The sequence below is a fragment of the Neovison vison genome, chromosome 14, assembly GCF_020171115.1.
Source record: "Neovison vison isolate M4711 chromosome 14, ASM_NN_V1, whole genome shotgun sequence".
In the NCBI taxonomy this organism is placed as follows: domain Eukaryota; kingdom Metazoa; phylum Chordata; class Mammalia; order Carnivora; family Mustelidae; genus Neogale; species Neogale vison.
In genome coordinates, this window is record NC_058104.1 from 8,093,521 (window position 1) to 8,113,644 (window position 20,124).

At 43.0% G+C, this 20,124-nt stretch overlaps 1 protein-coding gene across 6 annotated transcripts; it reads left to right on the top strand.

Annotated features, from left to right (window-relative positions):
* The first annotated feature begins 525 nt into the window (after positions 1-525).
* ZNF655 (zinc finger protein 655) lies at positions 526-18,326 on the top strand. 6 transcript variants are annotated; one of them, XM_044233764.1, is made up of 6 exons: positions 526-672; positions 1,866-2,008; positions 3,206-3,291; positions 3,691-3,817; positions 13,799-13,903; positions 17,013-18,326. In XM_044233764.1, the coding sequence occupies exons 2-6, from the start codon at positions 1,873-1,875 to the stop codon at positions 17,051-17,053; spliced, it is 495 nt and encodes a 164-aa protein (XP_044089699.1). In that variant the 5' UTR covers positions 526-672; positions 1,866-1,872; the 3' UTR covers positions 17,054-18,326. The 6 variants fall into 6 exon arrangements, with proteins under 6 accessions (XP_044089699.1, XP_044089695.1, XP_044089696.1 ...); XM_044233760.1 differs by having other exon boundaries at positions 536-672; positions 14,637-18,326; XM_044233763.1 differs by lacking the exons at positions 13,799-13,903; positions 17,013-18,326 and adding an exon at positions 4,820-5,645 and having other exon boundaries at positions 542-672.
* Positions 18,327-20,124: the final 1,798 nt, after the last annotated feature.

Here is a 20,124-nt window from a genome sequence, read left to right on the forward strand (position 1 = left end):
CAGGCTCCCCGCTCAACAGAGAGCCCGATGTGGGTCCTGATCCCAGGACTCTGAGATCATGACCTGAGCGGAAGGCAGAGGCTTTAACCCATTAAACCACCCAGGCGCGCCCATAACATAAAATCTTAAGAACAATAGTCAGTGTATTTTGTACCCCTATGCTGTTTCCCCCACCCGCTGACTTAAGGAAGTAAGACCATTAGATCCACCACTCCTCGCCCCGGAGCCACACACACACCACCTGGGCGGCCACCACCCCACGGCCGCTCCACCGTTGGCTGGAATCAGGGAAGGGCCAGCGGGATCGCTTTCCCAAATTCGGGGCTGTCGCGGTCACTACTAGTACACTGGCTACAAAAGCTGCCAGCGGGATCAGCACCGAGGGAAGTCATACCGGGAAAAGCACACGAAAAACCACGCAAGAAACCCTCCCCCATACTCATCCGGGGCCCTCATCCGGGGCCCTCATCCGGGGCCCTCATCCGGGGCCCTCATCCGGGGCCCTCATCCGGGGCCTGCCTTCCGCCCACGGTCGTCGGACTCCGCCTCCGGAAGTGCCACTGAGAAGTACCGGGCTCCAAGTGGTCTAGAGCGACCCCGGAAACCCTGGGGCTGCTCCTAGAGCGAGGGTGTCCGCGACGGGACGGCCGCCTGGCCTGTCCCTCAGCACGGGTGAGTGCCCGGCAGCCGTTCTGGGGTCGCGGTAGGCGTCGCCGTTGGTTTAGGCTCCTGGGAAGGAGGAGGAGGAGCTCCGTTCCGGCCGACGGCGGTTTCCGTCCCCAGGAGCGCTTCAGGGCCGGGGTGCGAGGGCCTGTTTCTCCTCAGTCAGGTTTCACCCTGACGCCCCGCGGACTAGGGCCTCGCCGCCGGGGCCCGGTGACCCTGCTGTGGTGCGAGCTGGGTGTCTGAGCTCCGCCCCGCCCTTCGGGGAGCGTGTCTTCACCTAACAGGGAAGTGGGAGGAGGGCAGCGCCGGGCGAGGCCTTCCGAGGGCTGGGCGCCAGGGCGGTTTCTGAGGGTTGTGGAAGCGGGACGGAGCCCTGTGGCGTCCTTGGATTTGAAGGACGCGAGCCAAACTGTTTGAGACGCAGCTCTTCCCTTTATCACTGTCAGGGCCGTGGGAAACGGCCTGCCCAACTCGTCTGCGTTGCTGAACTGTATGACCACCCCCCTCCCCCACCAAAGTGGGAATTTTGTCATTAGGCAAGCCCATTTAGTAAATCACAGTGGGCAGGCAGAGTGTTGGCCGAGTAATGCCTCGGGGTGTGTGGGGGGGCTGCTTTAAAAAAAAAAAAAAAAGGAATCATAACTAGTATGTTTCTCTGGGTACAGACTTGACCCTTGAAAGAAGTTTGTACATTTCAAGTATTTTAAACTTTCTTCAGAAATGTTTATTAAGTTGGGCTTTTTTTTAAATTTAAAATTTTATTTATTCATTTGGCGGACAGAGATCACAAGTAGGCAGAGAGGCAGACGGGGCTGGGGGGAAGCAGGCTCCCTGCCGAGCAGGGGCTCTATCCCAGGACCCGGGGATCATGACTTGAGCCGAAGGCAGAAGCCTTAAAAGTTGGGCTTTCTTGGTTTTTTTTTTTTCCCCCCTGAAATACCATAAATGCTGAATAAGTGGAATTTAAAGCTTCCCAATTGGACCATGTGATTTGGCTCTTAAATATTTGAAACGGAATAATTTCCATTTTTTCTTTCTGTTTTATTTAGGTGGTTAGTCATTATTAACTGTTTCTGTTGAGTATCTGCAGCGTGTAAGATACTTGGCTAAGTCCTGAGGAGGTAAAAGGATGGGCTGACTTAGCTTAGTACAATAAATTCTCACAGTGTGACCCGGCAGTGATGGTCCTTGTCCTTCAGAACAGGGATGGAGGAAATATCCGCTCAGGAAGCAGTTGGATCACCTGTTGTCCAGTTTCAGTCTTTGGAGAGCCTGTCTGAGGGTCTGTCCCCAGAGCCTCCGTTCGCACAGGACACCGACATGGAACAGGAGCTCAACGGGGGTAAGGCTGAGAGAGCACTGAAATCCAAGAGAATGGGGATACAGTGGGGCTTCTGGGTCTGGTATGAGAGAGGCCGGGAACTTTTCTAAGAAGATGGCCTCTAGGGGAGGTCTGGAAGGGAGGGACTGATGTGACTCAGTTCAGTCCTGATCTTGGGCTCGTAAGGACAGCACGTCTTTCTTTAATAGGCAGAGTGGTGGTCATTCACTCCGCTTTGGCTTTTTTTTTTTTTCCATTCATACAACCTTCACTTTATCCTGGTTTCACATCCAGAAAATTTTTTTTTTTTTTTTTTCAGAAAAATTTTTAAGATACGCTGCTTTTCTGTATCTCACAATCCTTGCCTCGCTTTTACTTCCTCTTGGAGTTAGGGCCCTTCTCTCCCCCTGTTCCTTTCACTTAGTTTCTTCCCTCCTTGATGACTTTGCGAGCTTTGCCACCTGCCATTCTGTTGCAGCTGCAGTGTTTGTGACTAATCTAATTTTGGCCCAAAAAGCAACCATTTAATTCTTGGGTCGAGCGTAACGCCTGTACGAGTGTACACATATCACATATTGACTCAACAGTAACATCTTTATGTATCATATAAATAGGTTGATGTGTTTTGTACTTCTCGTGTTTTGTAAGAACCTTGTTTTAAATTGCTGTGGCCGACTGCATTGCCTGAAATAACTTAAGTGTCAGCAACACCAGTTGAGTGCTGTGGTGTGTAGAGTGCTGTGGGGCGTTGTGGGAGTGTGGAAAAGGTTGTGAGGAAACAGACGACCATTCCTTATTCTTGGGAGCCTTACGCAATGGTTACAGAGACAGTGTCCATTCACACGAAGGCTTATTAAAATTTACGTAACAGTAAATCAACTAAGTAGTCATTTCTCTGGACAAGTCACTGCAAGTCTTTGTGCTTTGCTTTGCCCATCTGCAAAACAGGTACAGTACTTAACCCTCTTGTTAGAAGAATGTTCTGTCCCAAGAATATGGTGAGATTTTATAAGAAAATCCTGAATCACTGGCCTAAACATGGGTAAGGAGGTCATGCTGATGTTGAGAAGGAGCAGAGTAGATGCACTCGGTACCTGAGAAACGTTCACTGGTTTTACTAGAATGTTGATGAGAAGAAGGGTCCCGCTGACTCCGTCTTCTGTCAGGGAGCCCTGGGGAAGGGTTGCTCTCACTCTTGGCTCCTCTCTCCTCCCTCAGCTCCACCTGTTCCCCAGGTGCCTGCTCTTCCCCATGAGGGAAGCCCAGGAGACCAGGCAGCTACGCTCCTGACAGCCAGGTACCAGGTGAGCTGAGGAACCCTCTGCTTTTTCCTCAGGGACTCTTGCTACTGATTGAGTGTGGCCCTTCCCTCATCCCATCCGTAAACCCTGCCTTGAATTTTTTTCAATAGCAGACCCCAGTTTCAGAATTGACCCTCTTCAGAGACCTGGACTTCACAGAAACCACCTCCCCATGTCCCCACCTCCACCAGTAAACACTATTCCTTCTCTATCCCTGGTGCTGTGATGGGCGTTTATTAGATATTAAAGGTTATGGAACGTATTCCCTAGCTTCTAGTCCGTTTTCCCTCCTCCCCAACTTTGCTGTACACTGGTCACTCTCTCTGTGTCATCTCCTTCATTTTCTGGCCACAATGCTGTAGTGGCCTCATTCCCCAGAGCAGCCAGGCTGTGTTATTTCAGGAGTTTGTGACATTCGAGGATGTGGCTGTGCACCTTACTCGAGAGGAATGGGGATGCCTGGACCCTGTTCAGAGGGATCTCTACAGAGAAGTGATGTTAGAGAATTATGGGAACGTGGTTTCACTGGGTAAGGACTTTCTTATTTTTCAGTTTACCTATTAGGATTTCTTTACTTCCTTGTTTCTGAGGAGGTGCGAGGTCTCTGAGAAAGTACAGTGTGGCTCAGATTCCAGGTGTTAGAACCTCTGAATCCTCCATCTTCAAGGTCATCTCCTCTGGGAGTGGGTTTTCTTGGGGGAGCGGGTTTCAAGAGGAGACCTTGTACTCCTTATCTTTAATTAATGATTCCTGCTTTTGTGGGGCATCCGTTTCCTGTTAGAAAAGGGAAACTTGCTTGTGCTTTGCCCAAGTTCTTACCTTCTCTATCTTTTCCCTTTTTATGAGAGGGACCTTAGGGTCTCCCAGTCCACAAGCAGACATGTTCCTTCCTGGTAATGCAGTGCCCCTATATCTGAAAGTTTTTCATTCCTTGGAAGAAGAAATCCTTTTTTAAATAGGCTAAAATCCTTGCTGAATGATCCCTCACCTCTTAACATTCCTAAACTCATCTCCGAGAGGCAGAGTTTGAGAGACTTCATTTAAAGACATGACTCACTGCGAGTCTATTTTCAGTGAGTCATCCAGATGGTAGTCCTAAGTAACCTTACCCGGAGCAGCAGAAGTTTCAGCTTTAAACTGAGTCTCTCCTTTGTCATTTGGGTGGTACAGTGGACTGCTGCGATTGGGCCCCTAGTAGTGCTCTAGAGGGGCATCAGCAGGGCTGTTGGCAGCCCCCTTGATGTGAGCGTTGCTCCTTTTCCTTTTTTTTTTTTTTTGCCGGTCTCTGCTTCTGCCTTTTTCCCCCCCCTAAATACATGTATGTATTTAATCACATTTTTTCTTTTCTTTCTCTCTCTCTCTCTCTTTTTTTTTTTTTTGGCTTTGCCTATGCTGGTGGCATCCAGGGTGTTCCTTTGTCTCCTTGATTATGCTCAGGGTTAAAGCAGTCTTTTTTACCTGTGGGGAGGCAGCCTGCCCACTGGGAAGGTTTTTAGTGTGTTTCCCATTCCTGGCTCTTTGATCTTTATAGGCATACTTCTCCGCCTTCCTACCACCCGGATTCATAGTGTGAATTCCTGCCCGGCCCTGAGTCATACCCAGGCAAGTGCTTTCTCTGGAGAAACACTTGCAGTTCTTTCAGCAGGAATCTCCAAGAGATGGCCCAAGTATCGGCTTCCCATCGATATTGCTCGTCCCCGCTCGGAAACTCCTTTTCCACGATTGTAAGATATCACACTTGATTGATGCTCTCAGGATGCCACCAGTATGTAAAATTGCAGCTCCTCAGATGACCTTTGTTAAATTTCGGAAGGGCCAAGGAGACCCTCCGTTGCAACCAGATGAATTTTGAACCTGTGTTCTGAGTTCATTCAAAAGCCACGGTCGGTGGTCATCTACTTGTGTTCAGAGAAACCACAAAGTTCAACTCCAGCTCTTCAGTTATAATCTTTTCATGTTATTTTAGAATGTGGAACATATGCTGTGCACCCCTCTTTTCTGTAGTGAATATGACCTGCCCCTTCTCTGGTCTGACTTTCCTGTGACCCCTGGGCTTTCCTCATGTTGAACACTCTAGTCTTCTCCTTTAAGTCCCTATCTCCCCGTCCCAAGGCCCTGACTTTGTCCCCTTTATTCTTTGTGGTGCTATACAGATTGATGAATTTAAATGACCTTTCCTGATCAAGTGTTCCTTAGCTCTGTCCTTGATGGATGGGAAATGGGAGGGCGAAAGAGTTTAATTTTTTTATTTCAGGGTATCAAATTGAATGTATATTTAACAACTTTGTAAACTGTAAAGTGATGTAATTGTAAACTACTGTTAATTTTATCTAATAATTACATAATTTCCAACAGTTGACCTGTCTACTTTTTGGAGTAAACAAACTTCTTAGCACTTTAATCAGCCTAGTAGCACAGCGTGCTATTAGACTGAATTTTATCCCATTTCCTGTGTCATCTCTGCACAAGTACAGGACACACATGCACATGCACACATACTGGGTACAAATGCATACAAGAACCCCCCCTCCCCACCCCCGCCGTTCACCTTGCTTTTGTGACCCAAGTTAGCAGCATCTTTTCAGTAATTACTTTTTACAGTTCTTAGGAAACCATTTTTATATTTTTAGGCTCAGCAAACTCCAACTGAAATGTAAGTTTACACACATAATTAGCTTAATGTTGGGTGTTGTAAAATACGGGCACTGTAATTCAGATCCTGACTTAGCAGCCTCACTGTCAAGTTCGCATCTTTTTCCCACGGCAGTAGCTCAGTTGTCACAGACAACAGAACTTTGTTCCTTTGGGTAAGTGTTTTTACTATATAGTGGTAAATATATAGAGTATGAACAGCTGGGTAAAAGAATAAAAAAGTAAAAAGATCATATTTTTCATTACTAAATCTGAAAAGAAGTGTGTTCTGTTGACAGCGAGTGAATTACTGGCTTGAGGATCATACCCAAAAGGAAGTTTTCCGTGACTTAGGAAAGTGGTCTGGTTTGCATTTCACACAGGGTCAGTGTGGTGGGGGCCTTATTCAATGACATCATTAGAAACATGCCTATCAGAATTCTGTTGTTACGTAAGTTAATAAATCAGGAAATGTTTGGCACATATTCTTTCCTTTTGGAAGTTGATGTCATGAAAACAAAAATGATTTTGTATAGAATGTTTTTTTACTGCCATGTCTATTTACTATTTATTGAAGAGCCAGTGTGTTACAAGGTACGATACATATCTCATTTAATCCTTGCCATAACCCTGTGAGCAGATGTTATTCTATCTGAGGAAACTCAGGCTCAAAAGTTAAGGGATCCACTCAGGGTCAGAACTAGGCATAGGACTCAGATCTGAATCTGAAGCTCATGCTTTTTTTCACTGTTACACCGCTTAGGACAATTAGTCCAACCACATACAGTGTTTTTTATTTATTTTTTTTTTTAAAAAAGATTTAATTTATTTATTTGACAGAGAAATCACAAGTAGGCAGAGAAGCAGACAGAGAGAGAAGGGGAAGCAGGCTCGCCGCTGAGCAAAGAGCCCGATGCGGGGCTTGATCCCAGGAACCTGGGATCGTGACCTGAGCCAAAGGCAGAGGCTTTAACCCACTGAGCCACCCAGGCGCCCCTGCAGTGTTTTTTTTTTAAAGATTTATCCATCTATGTCTTGAGAGAGAGAGAGAAAAAGCATGAGCGCGCGCGCGCGCAGTGGAGAGGGTCAGAGGGAGAGAAAGTCCCAAACAGATTCCGTGCTGAGTGCAGAGACTGACATAGGGCTTGGTCTCACTACCCTGAGGTCACCGCCCTGAGATCACAACCTGAGTGGAAACTGAGTGGATGCTCAATTGACTGCCACACAGGGGCCTCACATGTGTTTTTTAAAAGTAGTCTTGTGGCTTTATACTCTGATTATAATTAGAAAAATCCATCCAATTAGAAAAATTGGACAGATGGGCATTAGATTGTACAGTTTGGGAGCAGAAAGAACATGCATTCGAGGGGCGCCTGGGTGGCTCAGTCATTAGATGTCTACCTTCAGCTCAAGTCATGGTCCCAGGATCCTGGGATTAGGCCCCACATCGGGCTCCTTGCTCAGCGAGGAGTCTGCTTCTCCCTTTCCCACTCCTCCTCCTTGTGTTCCTGCTCTCACTGTCTCTGTCAAATAAATAAAAATCTTTAAAAAACAAAACATGCATTGGAGAAGAAATAAAATTTGTGTAGGGATACGTTCCATTAAAATAGGTATCTGGGAGTGCCTGGGTGGCTCAGTTGGTTAAAGAGCTGCCTTTGGCTGAGGTCATGATTCCAGGGTCCTGGGATCCACACCGCTTCTGGCCCCCTTCTCAGCGGGGAGTTGCTTCTCTTGCTCGCTCTCGAATAAATAAATTTAAAAACAATAGGTATCTACCTCAGAACAGTATTACTAAGGAAAGATTTTGTGTATTAAGGACCAAGAAGAAGGGCATAAAGCTTCTAGGTGACTAAAATCTTAGCATAACTGGTATAGGCAACAAACCAAATAATGAGGTGAATTTTAAATGTCATTTTTAAAGACCAGATTAAGTTAAAATAAACCTCATTGGAACACTGTCAAGGTTTAAATTTCAAAAAACAAAAGATTTTAATAAAGGATCAAGTAATTTTTATTTATTTATTTTAAAGATTTTATTTATTTGAGAGAGAGGGAAGGGTTAGAACAGGCTCCCTTCTGAGCAGGAAGCCCAATGTGGGACTGGATCCAGACTCTGGGATCATGACCTGAGCCAAAGGCAATAGCTTAACCAACTGAGCCACCGAGGTGCCCAAGATTAAATAAGTTTAGATAGGAAAAATTAATTGCAAAGGCGTATTTTGAAGGCATAGAGTTCTGACTTTAAAATTTAGGAAAAAGGCATTCAGGGTGATGGCAAGAAAACCTGCCTTAATGCTTCCTGTGACCCTTAGAATGTTAGACTGGAAAGAGTATAAACTGTGGAATCAGACTTGGGTTCATCTTACGTAGAGCAGGTTATTTAAACTGGTATTCATTTTCTTCAACTATAAAACATGAAAAATAATGTCTGCCTTTCTGGGTTTATGCCAAGGATTAAATTTATGCCCAGTATGAAATTAGATTAAATTACATGTGTGTAAGGACCTGGTTTGTGGTAGTTCCTTAAATGTTGTTTTAGAAAGGACTTCAAGGGAAAAGAGCTATAGATCAGAATTAAAAAAAAATTTTTTTTTAATTTTTAAGTAGGTTCCATGATCAGCATGGAGCCCAAAGCAGGGCTTGAACTCACAACCTGAGATCAAGACCTGAGCTGAGATCAGGAGTCGGATGCTTAACCAACTGAGCCACCCGGGTGCCCCAGACTAGATTTTTTTTTTTTTTAAAGATTTTATTTATTTATTTATTTATTTATTTTTTAAAAGATTTTATTTATTTATTTGACAGAGAGAGATCACAAGTAGGCAGAAAGGCAGGCAGAGAGAGAGAGAGGAGGAAGCAGACTCCCTGCCGAGCAGAGAGCCCGATGCGGGACTCGATCCCAGGACCCTGAGATCATGACCTGAGCCGAAGGCAGCGGCTTAACCCACTGAGCCACCCAGGCGCCCAAAGATTTTATTTATTTATTTGACAGAGATCATAGGTAGGTAGAGAGGCAGGCGGGGGCGGGGGAGGGGGGGGAAGCAGGCTCCCCGCCGAGCAGAGAGCCCTATTTAGGGCTTGATCCCAGAATGCTGGGATCATGACCTGAGCTGAAGGCATAGACTTTAACCCACTGAACCACCCAGGCGCCCCTAGATTTTTTGATATAAACAAATTTCAGGAGTGTGTTCAAATAATTTCTTTATAGTGGTATTTCCCCAAATTGAATATTGCTCATACTTTTGTAAAGGAGTTTGGATTTTTATTTTAAAGAGACTTTCATTTCTTTGACACTATGTGATCTTTTAGTTTGCTTTTAAAAGTTGTGTTTTGTTTTTTAAAAGATTTTATTTATTTATTTATTTATTTGATAGAGAGTGAGAGAGAGAATGACAGGAGAGAAGGTCAGAGGGAGAAGCAGACTCCTCATGGAGCTGGGAGCCTGATGCCGTACTCGATCCCGGGATTCCAGGATCATGATCTGAGCCAAAGGCATTTGCTTAACCAACTGAGCCACCCAGGCGCCCCTAGTTTGCGTTTATTTATTTATTTATTTTTCCCCTAGTTTGCTTTTAATTAGAACATCCATGACTGCAAATCTATTGGGTCCTGGCTCTCCGTGTATTACTCTAATAACTATTTCTCTGTCCTCTTTTTTTTGGGGGAGAGAGAGAGAAGATGAGTGGGGTTGGTCGGGGGTGGGGTGGGGCGGTGAACAAAGGGAGAAGCAGAGCAGGGAGTCTGAGATGGGACTTGATCCCAGGACTCTGAGATGGGACTTGATCCCAGGACTCCAGGATCATGATCTGAGCCAAAGGCAGACGCTTAACCAACTGAGCCACTCAGGCACCACTATGTCTTCTTTTTATTTATTTTATTTATTTACTTTTTACTCCATTGTCAGTATATTGATCTTCTGTTGTCTTTCTGTACGTATGTTGGAGGAAGGGACAGATTTCATTCACAGCCATTATTTTTTACTAGCAGATTATGTGAAAGACTGGTGTTGAGCCCTAGGTTTGCTAGTTGTTGTGATCTTGGGCGAGTTACTTTTTTTTTAAGATTTCCTTTATTTATTTATTTATTTGACAGAGAGAGAGAGAGATATCACAAGTAGGCAGAGAGGCAGGCGGAGGGAGAGGGGGATGCAGGTTCCCTACTGAGCAGAGAGCCCGATGTGGGGCTCGATCCCAGGACCGTGAGATCATGACCAAACCGAAGACAGAGGCTTAACCCATTGAGCCACTCAGGCGCTCCAGGGCGAGTTACTTAAATTGTCAGTCTTTGTTTTCTTATTTGTTAAATGGGTACAATGGTGGTTTCTACTTCATGAAGTTAGGATTTCTATTAAGTTAGTGAAAATTTATAAAGTTCTTGGTGTGGTACTTTGGATCTACCAAATGTGCAGTAAGTGTTAGCTTAATTATTATTATTATTTTTTTTTAATATTTTATTTATTTGACACAGAGAGAGAAATCACAAGTAGGCAGAGAGGCAAGCAGAGAGGAGAGAAAGCAGGCTCCCTGCGGAGCAGAGAGACCGACGTGGGGCTCGATCCCAGGACCCTGGGATCATGACCTGAGCAGAAGGCAGAGGCTTTAACCCACTGAGCCACCCAGGTGCCCCTAGCTTAATTATTTTAATGATACTGATGATATAGATTATTTTTTTTAAGATTTTATTTATTTATTTGACAGAGACACAGTGGGAGAGGGAACACAAGCAGGGCGAGTGGGAGAGGGAGAAGCAGTCTCCCCGCCAAGTAAGAAGCTTGATACAGGACTTGATCCCAAGACCTGGGGATCATGATCTGAGCCGAAGGTGGCTGGCTTAACCAACTGAGCCATCCAGGCGTCCCAAAACTATAGTATTTTATCTATAACTGCCTACTAAACTTTTTCTCTTATTTCTGACTGCATTAACTTTAGCACGATCTAAAATCAAATGCTTCTGGGGTGTCTGGGTGGCTCAGTGGGTTAAGCCTCTGCCTTTGGCTCAGGTCATGATCTCAGGGTCCTGGGATCAAGCCCTGCATTGGGCTCTCTGCTCAGTAGGGAGCCTTCTTCCCCCCCATCTCTCTTGTTTGTCTGCCTACTTGTGATCTCTCTCATAAATAAATAAAACCTTTCAAAAAAAAAATCAAATGCGTCTTTCCACGTAGAGGCAGTCTTTTTTTGTTGTCTGTAGGTGATGTAGGTGTAGATATAGAATGAATAAGCAAAATTTGCTTCAGTTATCAAATACTTAGAAATACTTTAGCTGGGGCACCTGGTTGGCTCAGTGGGTTAAAGCCTCTGCCTTCAGCTCAGGTCATGATCGCAGGGTCTTGGGATCGAGCCCCGCATCGGGCTCTCCGCTCAGCAGGGAGCCTGCTTCCCCCTCTATCTCTGCCTGTCTCTCTGCCTGCTTGTGATCTCTGTCTGTCAAATAAATAAATAAAATATTAAAAAAAAAAAAAACTTTAGCTGATACCTAAGGTAAAAGTTACAAATTCTGTTATCAGAATTCAAGCAGAATATTTGCTGCTTCAAGCCATGCTAACCTTTTTTTAAAACTTGGCAACTATTTCATTTGGCATGGAGGACCTCAACTAAATAAGCATCCAAAGGGGGGAATAGACTATTAATGCCCAGCAGTAATTCAGAAACACAGTAAATGCCTTTCTTTTTTTTTTAATTTTTTAAAAAAGATTTTATTTATTTATTTGACAGAAAAAGATCACAAGTAGGCAGAGAGGCAGGCAGAGAGAGAGAGAGGGAAGCAGGCTCACCGCTGAGCGGAGAGCCCGATGTGGGGCTCGATCCCAGGACCCTGAGATCGTGACCTGAGCCGAAGGCAGTGGCTTAACCCACTGAGCCACCCAAGTGCCCCAGTAAATGCCTTTCTTTCTTTTTTATTTTTTTTTTTAAAGATTTTATTTATTTATTTGACAGACAGAGATCACAAGTAGGCAGAGAGGCAGGCAGAGAGAGAGGAGGAAGCAGGCTCCCTGTTGAGCAGAGAGCCTGATGCGGGACCCGATCTGGGTACCCCGAGATCATGACCTGAGCCGAAGGCAGCGGTTCAACCCACTGAGCCACCCAGGCGCCCAGTAAATGCCTTTCTTATGTGTGTTCTGTATCTGCCCAATTGTAGGCTCTCATATGGAATCCCAAGAGGACAGCTGTTGGTATGTCATATTTTCAAGGCTCAGTGCCCTTTTAGAAACCAGTTATCTGTGATATGTTGACACCAGGACACAAAATTGGCACTCAATAAGTAACTCCTTTTTTAATTGTTTTTAATTTTTTTTTAGTAAGTGACTCTTAAGTAAATAAATCAAAAGAAGATACTAGATGTGTGGTTCCTGCTAGTAAAAGTTTACAAATAAAGTAGAGATGATAATTCCTGAAGCCAATTAAATAAAAATCTATAAACTCCACTATATAGTGAAGTGTCAGGATAAGAGGAACAACTAATAAATTGTGTAGCTATTCAGTAAGTAGAAAGAAAGGCTTTTGAAGTTGATGGGCTTGAGCTAGACCTTGTATGTGTGCTTCTAGAAGACTTCTGGGGTGAAGATGTATAAAAACTGCCCCGTTGATACTCTGATAGTTTTGTCTCCCTCAGGATCAGACTGCTTTTTGGTTTTGCTTTAAAAGAGATAAGATCTGGGAGCCTGTTTCCCCCTCTCTCTCTGCCTGCCTCTCTGCCTACTTGTGATCTCTCTCTATCAAATAAATAAATAAAAATCTTAAAAAAAAAAAAAAAAGATCCTAGCAGTCCCATTACGTGAGCCAAGAAAGGCAGTTTTTTTTTTTTTTTTTAAAGATTTTATTTATTTACTTGACAGAGAGAGATCACAAGTAGGCAGAGAGGCAGGCAGACAGAGAGAGGAGGAAGCAGGCTCCTTGCTGAGCAGACAGCCTGATGCGGGACTCGATCCCAGGACCCTGAGATCAGGACCTGAGCTGAAGGCAGCGGCTTAACCCACTGAGCCACCCAGGCGCCCAGTTTTTTTTTTTTTTTAAAGATTTTATTTATTTGACAGAGATCACAAGTAGGCAGAGAAGCAGGCAGAGAGAGAGGAGAAGGCAGGCTTCCCGCTGAGCAGAGAGCCTGATATGGGGCTCGATCCCAGGACTCTGGGATCATGACCTGAGCTGAAGGCAGAGGCTTTAACCCACTGAGCCACCCAGGCGCCCCAAGAAAGGCAGTTTTTATGTTAAAGTGCACTTTTATTGTATTTGCCTCTCTATATCGTATTATACTTAGTTGTTTATATCTGTGTCTATATACTTTCCATACGGGAGGCGCCTCATAGATGTTTGTTGAATAAAGAAGAGTGTAAGCTCCTGATGTGTAAGAAGGTGTTTTGTTGTTGTTTCCCTCATGTGCACTGAAGCAAATTGAGATTCGTGATGTTTCTTAAGATTGGTTCTTGGAATATTTATTCAGTCTTCAGTGATTGTGTTGCTGCAGTTTAGCTCACCCCACAATGGGTGTTTTTAGTATTCGCCTTTATCCAATCCAGCAAAGGTATATTTTGATGACCTCCCTTTTGACCGGGTCTAATCCAAAGATTGATCAATAGGCAATAGCTGAAGATCATCACTTCTGTGAAGACAGGTACACTCTCATGCACCAGTTCCCTTGTCTGAGTAATGTTTAAATGAATACTTTTCCCAAAGTCATCAACTTGCCCCATAACACACCTCTTTCTGGAGCACAAGTAGGAGCTCCTTGTAGAGGATCTTTGCCCTTCTCACTCTCCGGGACTTCCCTAATGTCTTCTAAGAATTTACTGTCTTTCTCCATTAACCATTAGTTAGAGAAAAAGTGGCTTTGTGTAGTGTCTGGGGGATAAATCGCCACATCCCATTTCCTTCTCTGTGAGCAGGATTTCCAATTTCCAAGGCTGATGGGATCTCCCTGCGGGAGCAAGATCTACAGGTCTTTGATCTGGAAACTAAGAATAGAGAAGTCTTAAGAGATGACTGCTCAGGTGAGTAAGGTAGAATCAATCAGATGGAATTAGTAGGGAAGTAAGATTCAAATTGTTGCGCCAAACCGTAGCCCCTTTGGCAGTCAGAATGAAGAGCTCGGTCTCTACACCAGATGGCAAGCTCCTTTGTTTTCCCTTCAGTTTTTTTTTTTTTTTTTTTTAAATAATTTTACTTTTAATTTTTTTTAAAAAGATTATTTATTTATTTATTTGTCATAGAGAGAGAAGCGAGAGTAAGCACAGGCAGACAGAGTGGCAGGCAGAGGCAGAGGGAGAAGCAGGCTCCCCGCCAAGCAAGGAGCCCGATGCGGGACTCAATCCCAGGACGCTGGGATCATGACCTGAGCCGAAGGCAGCTGCTTAACCAACTGAGCCACCCAGGCATCCCTTCCCTTCAGTTTTGATGAATTCTTTGCATTTATTTTATCCTTTTTCACCACAGGTTGTACTGGGTCCCTATAAATCTTTTGAATTACTTCCCCATTACCTGCTTTGAACCATCTTAATTGGTTACGTCCTCTGTTTTACCACACCCTGAAACATTTGTGTATTAACCTCATTGCTCCTGTTCATGCCCTTACATCTGCTGTTGAGATTTTGTGCCTCTGCTTCAGAGTAAATAAACTTCCTTTTAGTAAATTCTAGATTATTTAGTTTTCTCCTCTCTGAGTTACCCCCCCCCAAGCACAGGGTACAGATTACATTTGCGTTTTCTATTTATATATTGAATCAGATGGAGAGACCAGAGAAGAGAACAAGCTGTTGATTCCTAAGCAGGAAATTTTGGAAGAAGTACATTCGTACAAAGTGAGAGTAGGAAGACTCAAAAAGGATATTGCCCAAGTTCCTGGGACTAGAGAAGTGTCTAAACCTGAGGACAGATTAGAAAGGCTTCAGGAAATCCTAAGGAAATTTCTGTTCCTGGAGAGAGAGTTTAGGCAAATAACAATCAGCAAGAAAGCCTTCACCAGTGACAACAATGAATGTAATGAACCTGAAAAAAGCTTCAGTCTGGACTCTACCATTGATACAGATCAGAGAGTTCTTAGAATTCAGAATATTGATGATACTGATAAGTATGACATGGGGGTGAACCAGAATTCAGCTGCTGGGAAACAAGAACAAATAAATCTCATACAGGATGTTCAGAGTAGTGAATATAAGGAAAGCTTAATGGATCTCTCCCACCTTAGTAAATGTGACAGCATTCCTGCCACTGAGAAATCCTATAAATGTGATGCATGTGAGAAGGTCTTCCATCAGAGCTCTGCCCTTTCCAGACATCAGAGAATTCATACTAGAGAGAAACCGTACAAGTGTAAAGAATGTGAGAAATCTTTCAGTCAGAGTTCAAGTCTTAGTCGACATAAAAGAATACACACTAGAGAAAAACCCTATAAATGTGAAGCATCTGATAAATCCTGTGACGCATCTGATAAGTCCTGTAGTCAGAGCTCTGACATAACTCCGCATAAGAGGATTCACACTAGAGCCAAGTCTTATAAATGTAGTAATTGTGAAAGAGTTTTCAGTCGTAGTGTACATCTTACTCAGCATCAGAAGGTTCACAGAGAGATGCCCTGTAAGTGTACTATATGTGGCAGTGACTTCCACCATACCTCATACCTTGCCGAACATCAGAAAGTCCACTGTGAAGAGAAAGCCTATGAATACAGTGATTGTGGGTTGACCTTTGTTAAACATCAAGGAATTCATCTCAGAGAAAAGCCCTATACGTGTAATGAATGTGGCAAAGACTTCAGACTGAATTCCCATCTTATTCAGCATCAAAGAATTCACACAGGAGAGAAACCACATGAATGTAACGAATGTGGAAAAGCTTTTGGTCAAACTTCATGCCTTATTCAGCATCACAAAATCCACGGGCGAGAGAAATCCTATGAGTGTAACGAATATGAGGAAAGTTTCAATCACGGCTCAGATCTTGTTCTTCAGCAGGAAGTCCTCACCAGAGAAAAAGCCTTTGATTGTGATGTATGGGAAAAGAACCTCGGTCAGAGAGCACACCTCGTTCAACATCAAAGAATTCATACCAAAGAGAAACCTTATGAATGTGATGAACGTGGAGAGACCTTTAGTCAAATTCAGGCCTCCTTCAACATCTGAGAGGTTATACCAGGGAGAAAGCATCTACGTACTGAAGGTGGTGAAGCCTTCAGTCACAGCTTAACCTTTATTCAGCATCAGAGAATCGACACCAGAGAGAAACCCTCTGAATGTGACGAATGTAGAAGACTATTTGCCAGTGTTAAACTTCATCGACATCTGCAAACCTATACCAGTGAGAAAATCTACGAATATATTGAATGTGGTAAATGCTTCATGCCGTTTTCATATCTTAGTCACCATTGGAGAATTCTTAACTGGAATAAAATTCTGTCACCGTAATAAATGTGAAATAGCCTTCAGTCAAAGTAACTACCTTGCTCAACATCAAATTCATTCCATGCAGAAAGCCTATGAATGTATTAAATACGTATGCACGTGGGAGGATTCAGTCCTATTCTACCCCTTACTCAACGCTAAAGAATCCATGCCCAGGAGAAGCCATTCAAGTGTAGCAAAGGTGACAGACCTTCCAGTAGGAGTTCAAGTCTTTTTCATCATTAGAATCTCCACACCAGATCACAGTCTGCTAATAATGCAAATGGAAAAAATGTACTTCTACATTTCAGGCTTTACTCAACATCAAAATATTGGAGAGAAAATTTTATATAAAATTGTTAATATACAGCCCTGATCTTTTTCATTGCAGAAGAAGATAGTCTGAGGAGTGACTTGGTGAATGCAATGCTGATTCCTCATGGTATTCTTTTATTTAATAGGTGGTTAAGTAGGTATATAAAATTTATGGAACTCATTTAAACTATTTTTTTAAATATGGCCTACGAACATTTTTATTTTTTCTGCAATTTGGTTACCGTTACAGCTTCTCTAAGATATTGTTAATATACCAATGTAAAGACATAATTAACTTCTGGAACGTAGCTCATTTAGCTGTTTCTGCTGTTCTCAGCCCAAGTTCTCTCCAGAACAGACTCCTAGGTCTGCTGTTTCCTGAGCATCCTACTTTCCTGTTCCTTTCCAGGCACAACACTTGGATTCCTGATAATTTCTCCATTTTCTTAGTACCGTCAAATGATGGTTTTCTAGTTTTAAGCATCTTACCAGCAGGTATGCCGTCCCTATTTGATGTTCGTGTTCTGGTGTCTTCTTTCCTAAAGTGAAGCATCTACCTTTAAAAAGAATTGGAATTCCACATCCTGTCCATCCGTGCGTTTGAAGGATTCCATCTCTGCTCTGTTTGTGGCAGGCAGCTAAACATTTTCAAATGACACCCAAGTTCTTAGCTGCCTTGTCTGCATCCACAGCCCTCTAAAAGCGATAAGGACATCAGGGAGCCAACAAGACTCCTGGTGGTCTAGCTACATTCATTCAGCACCTATTCTGCATGTCGAGGTTTAGAATTATTTTATATACTTCTGTTGAAGGCCAGCAGTGTTCAGGTCTGCTTTTGATAGGGGCAAAATAAAAGAACATATGCAGAAAAGTCAGAGAACTTCATAAGGGAATGCAGCTTTTCAAAAAAAAGATACTGCTGTTCTTCTGTAATCTCTCTAGAGAGAGAATTTCAAGAGTGGCAGGTATTCCTGATATAATTTTAACCATTATGGTTGCTTCTTTATCTGTTTGGATTTTTGCCCCCTTCTCCCATCAGTCCAGGACAGTATTTGAAGTGTGGGGGCTTTGTGTATAATTGTTTTTTCATCATCACATTTTCTGTATTTTATGAGTCTACAGGCGAAGAACTTGGTTTTTTGATTGATAAAAGTGATCACAGATGTCAGGATGTCCAGAGTTCAGGGTCCCTGTCAACAACTCGCCAAGAATTCATGATTGTTTAGATGATGTTAGAGCATTTTATTATATTTTTCCATCTCAAGTTTCATAACATTTTGTGAATAAGATGTCACTTAAAAGTCTTAATGTCATTCCAGCAAGTGAGGCCTTCGTAGTTCAGATGTTATAATATTTACTAGGGATCCTCAACAAATATATAACAATTTATTGCTTATTCTATAATCCTCTTATGGCTAAGCTCTAAGATAGTTCTACCACCATATTTTGCCTCTTAGCCGTCAGCAAGCATAGGATCTTATCAGGGCAAAGTAGAGATCTAAATGAATTGATTTAAATGTAAAAGCAAATGAAAAATGCATGTTTTCCCCCCTTGTTTATGAATGTGTATGCCCTTATGTACAGAGACCAATGGTCACTTCTGGTGATTATGAAACAGATTAATCCCTAAATAACAGAATATGTAAAAATCACATGTATGCATTTGGTTTAGGAATGTGCTTTTGTACTTCCACTTGAATAAAGGTGTGTTTGATACTCAGAATCTGTTTCAAAAAATATCTCAAGGACTCAACCAGAAGCATTTGGAAATCTTGGAATCACCTTCCTGGCTGTGACTCACTTCCTTCCAGAAACCTGCTTCACAAGAATAGATCACTCTGTTTCATACTGATACAAAGCTTGCTCTTCCACAGACTTCGGGAACAAAGTCCATTGGAGTGTTGAGGATTTTAAGAATTGTTCAGTTAGGATTTTGTTGGCACATAAATAGTTTGAGGTTTCAGTAGAACTAGGCAGAGAGAGAGAGAGAGAGAGAGAGAGAGAGAGTGTTTTAAATAAGTAAAACATTTAAAAAAATGAGAAACCAAAATAATTCTGGAGGACAATTAACTTGCCTCTTTAAACTCCTGATATTTAATAAATCCAACATAATATGAGTTTGTGTTTTTAGTCTTTTAATCTTGAAGATTGAGGAAGGAAGAGAAGAGATCTAATAGTTGAGGTCTACCAGATTTATCTTCTATCTCTCCACCTACCTACATGCATATGGATGTATATTCATAGTCAGATCTAATTCTTACAACTCCACAAGGGAACTAGCTCCATTTTACAGAGGAACTGAAGTGTAGAGAGATTAAAGAATCTGTTAGGGTCACTCAGCAAGTTAATGGCTCAAGTCAGGCCTGACTCCAGGCTTTCCATCGTCATGATGTTGGCATTAGACACATCCCAGAACCTAGAGAAGTTTTCTTTGATAGCTCTTCATTCCCTGTTATATTCTCAGTGGTTGACTATTACCAGTTTGCAGTTAATCTGAATGCTTCCAGAGCTGTGTGGCGTACTACTGGAGTACTCAAGGTACTCTCTGTATCTTTGGGGAGCAAGTCCGAGATCCTGCTTCCTGAGACAGGCTTAGATAATTTTGACAATGACATGCCACAGGTCAGAGCTCCCAAATTCTTAACCTCCTGTCAAGCTATCCTAGCTCCCATCACTATACACATTTCCATTTCTCAATGGCCAGAATGTGCTGTTTCCCCCTGCTAACTGGAACTTGCTGATCGATGGACATGTATTAGATTTCCTATCACTTCTGATTAAATTATAGCAGTGAACAGGGTGAGTAATGGGAAAAATCAAGTTTGATGACTAGGTTTTTGTCTTGAGCAAGAGAGTGGATAGATGTAGACTGGAGAGGTGGGGACCACTGGAAGAGGAGCAGGGAGAGTATTTCAGGCAAAAGCATGTCAGAAGGCCTCCAGATGAAAGAGTTTGGCATGTTCAATGTAGTAAGTTCTCTGGAGGAATGGCTCCCCCTAGGAAGTAGTGGGCAACTGAGGAGATTTAAGAATGAAGTTCAAAGGAGGCCCTTTGGGTGTCATAACCGCAAAGCACAACAGGATTCCCACATCTAAAAGTGTGACCTCATCTATCCTTTCATTCATTCAGTAATACAGTTGCCAGATGCTGTGTGATACTCAGTGCTAACCTGTGGGCACAGTTAAACCATCTACTAAGTAATGAAGACATAAGTCACAGCAATGACTTGGGAATTGGACATACCTGTGTTTCAGCTTTGCTGTTTACTAGCTGTGTGACTTTGGACGTTTTAGCCTCTGGTTTCCTTGTCCATGTGATGATTAATAATAGCATGAAAATTAAACCAAGTAATGGAAAAGGTACTGGTCATATATTAAGTGCCAAAGAATTACAAATATAAACATCACGATAAAAAGCAGTGAGAATGTAAGTGTTTAGCATGAAGTCTAAAAAAGAGCGAATTAAGGAGCAAGCATTTAGCAGTGCAGGACTAGCATCGTCCAGGGAGGGATATGCTGGGT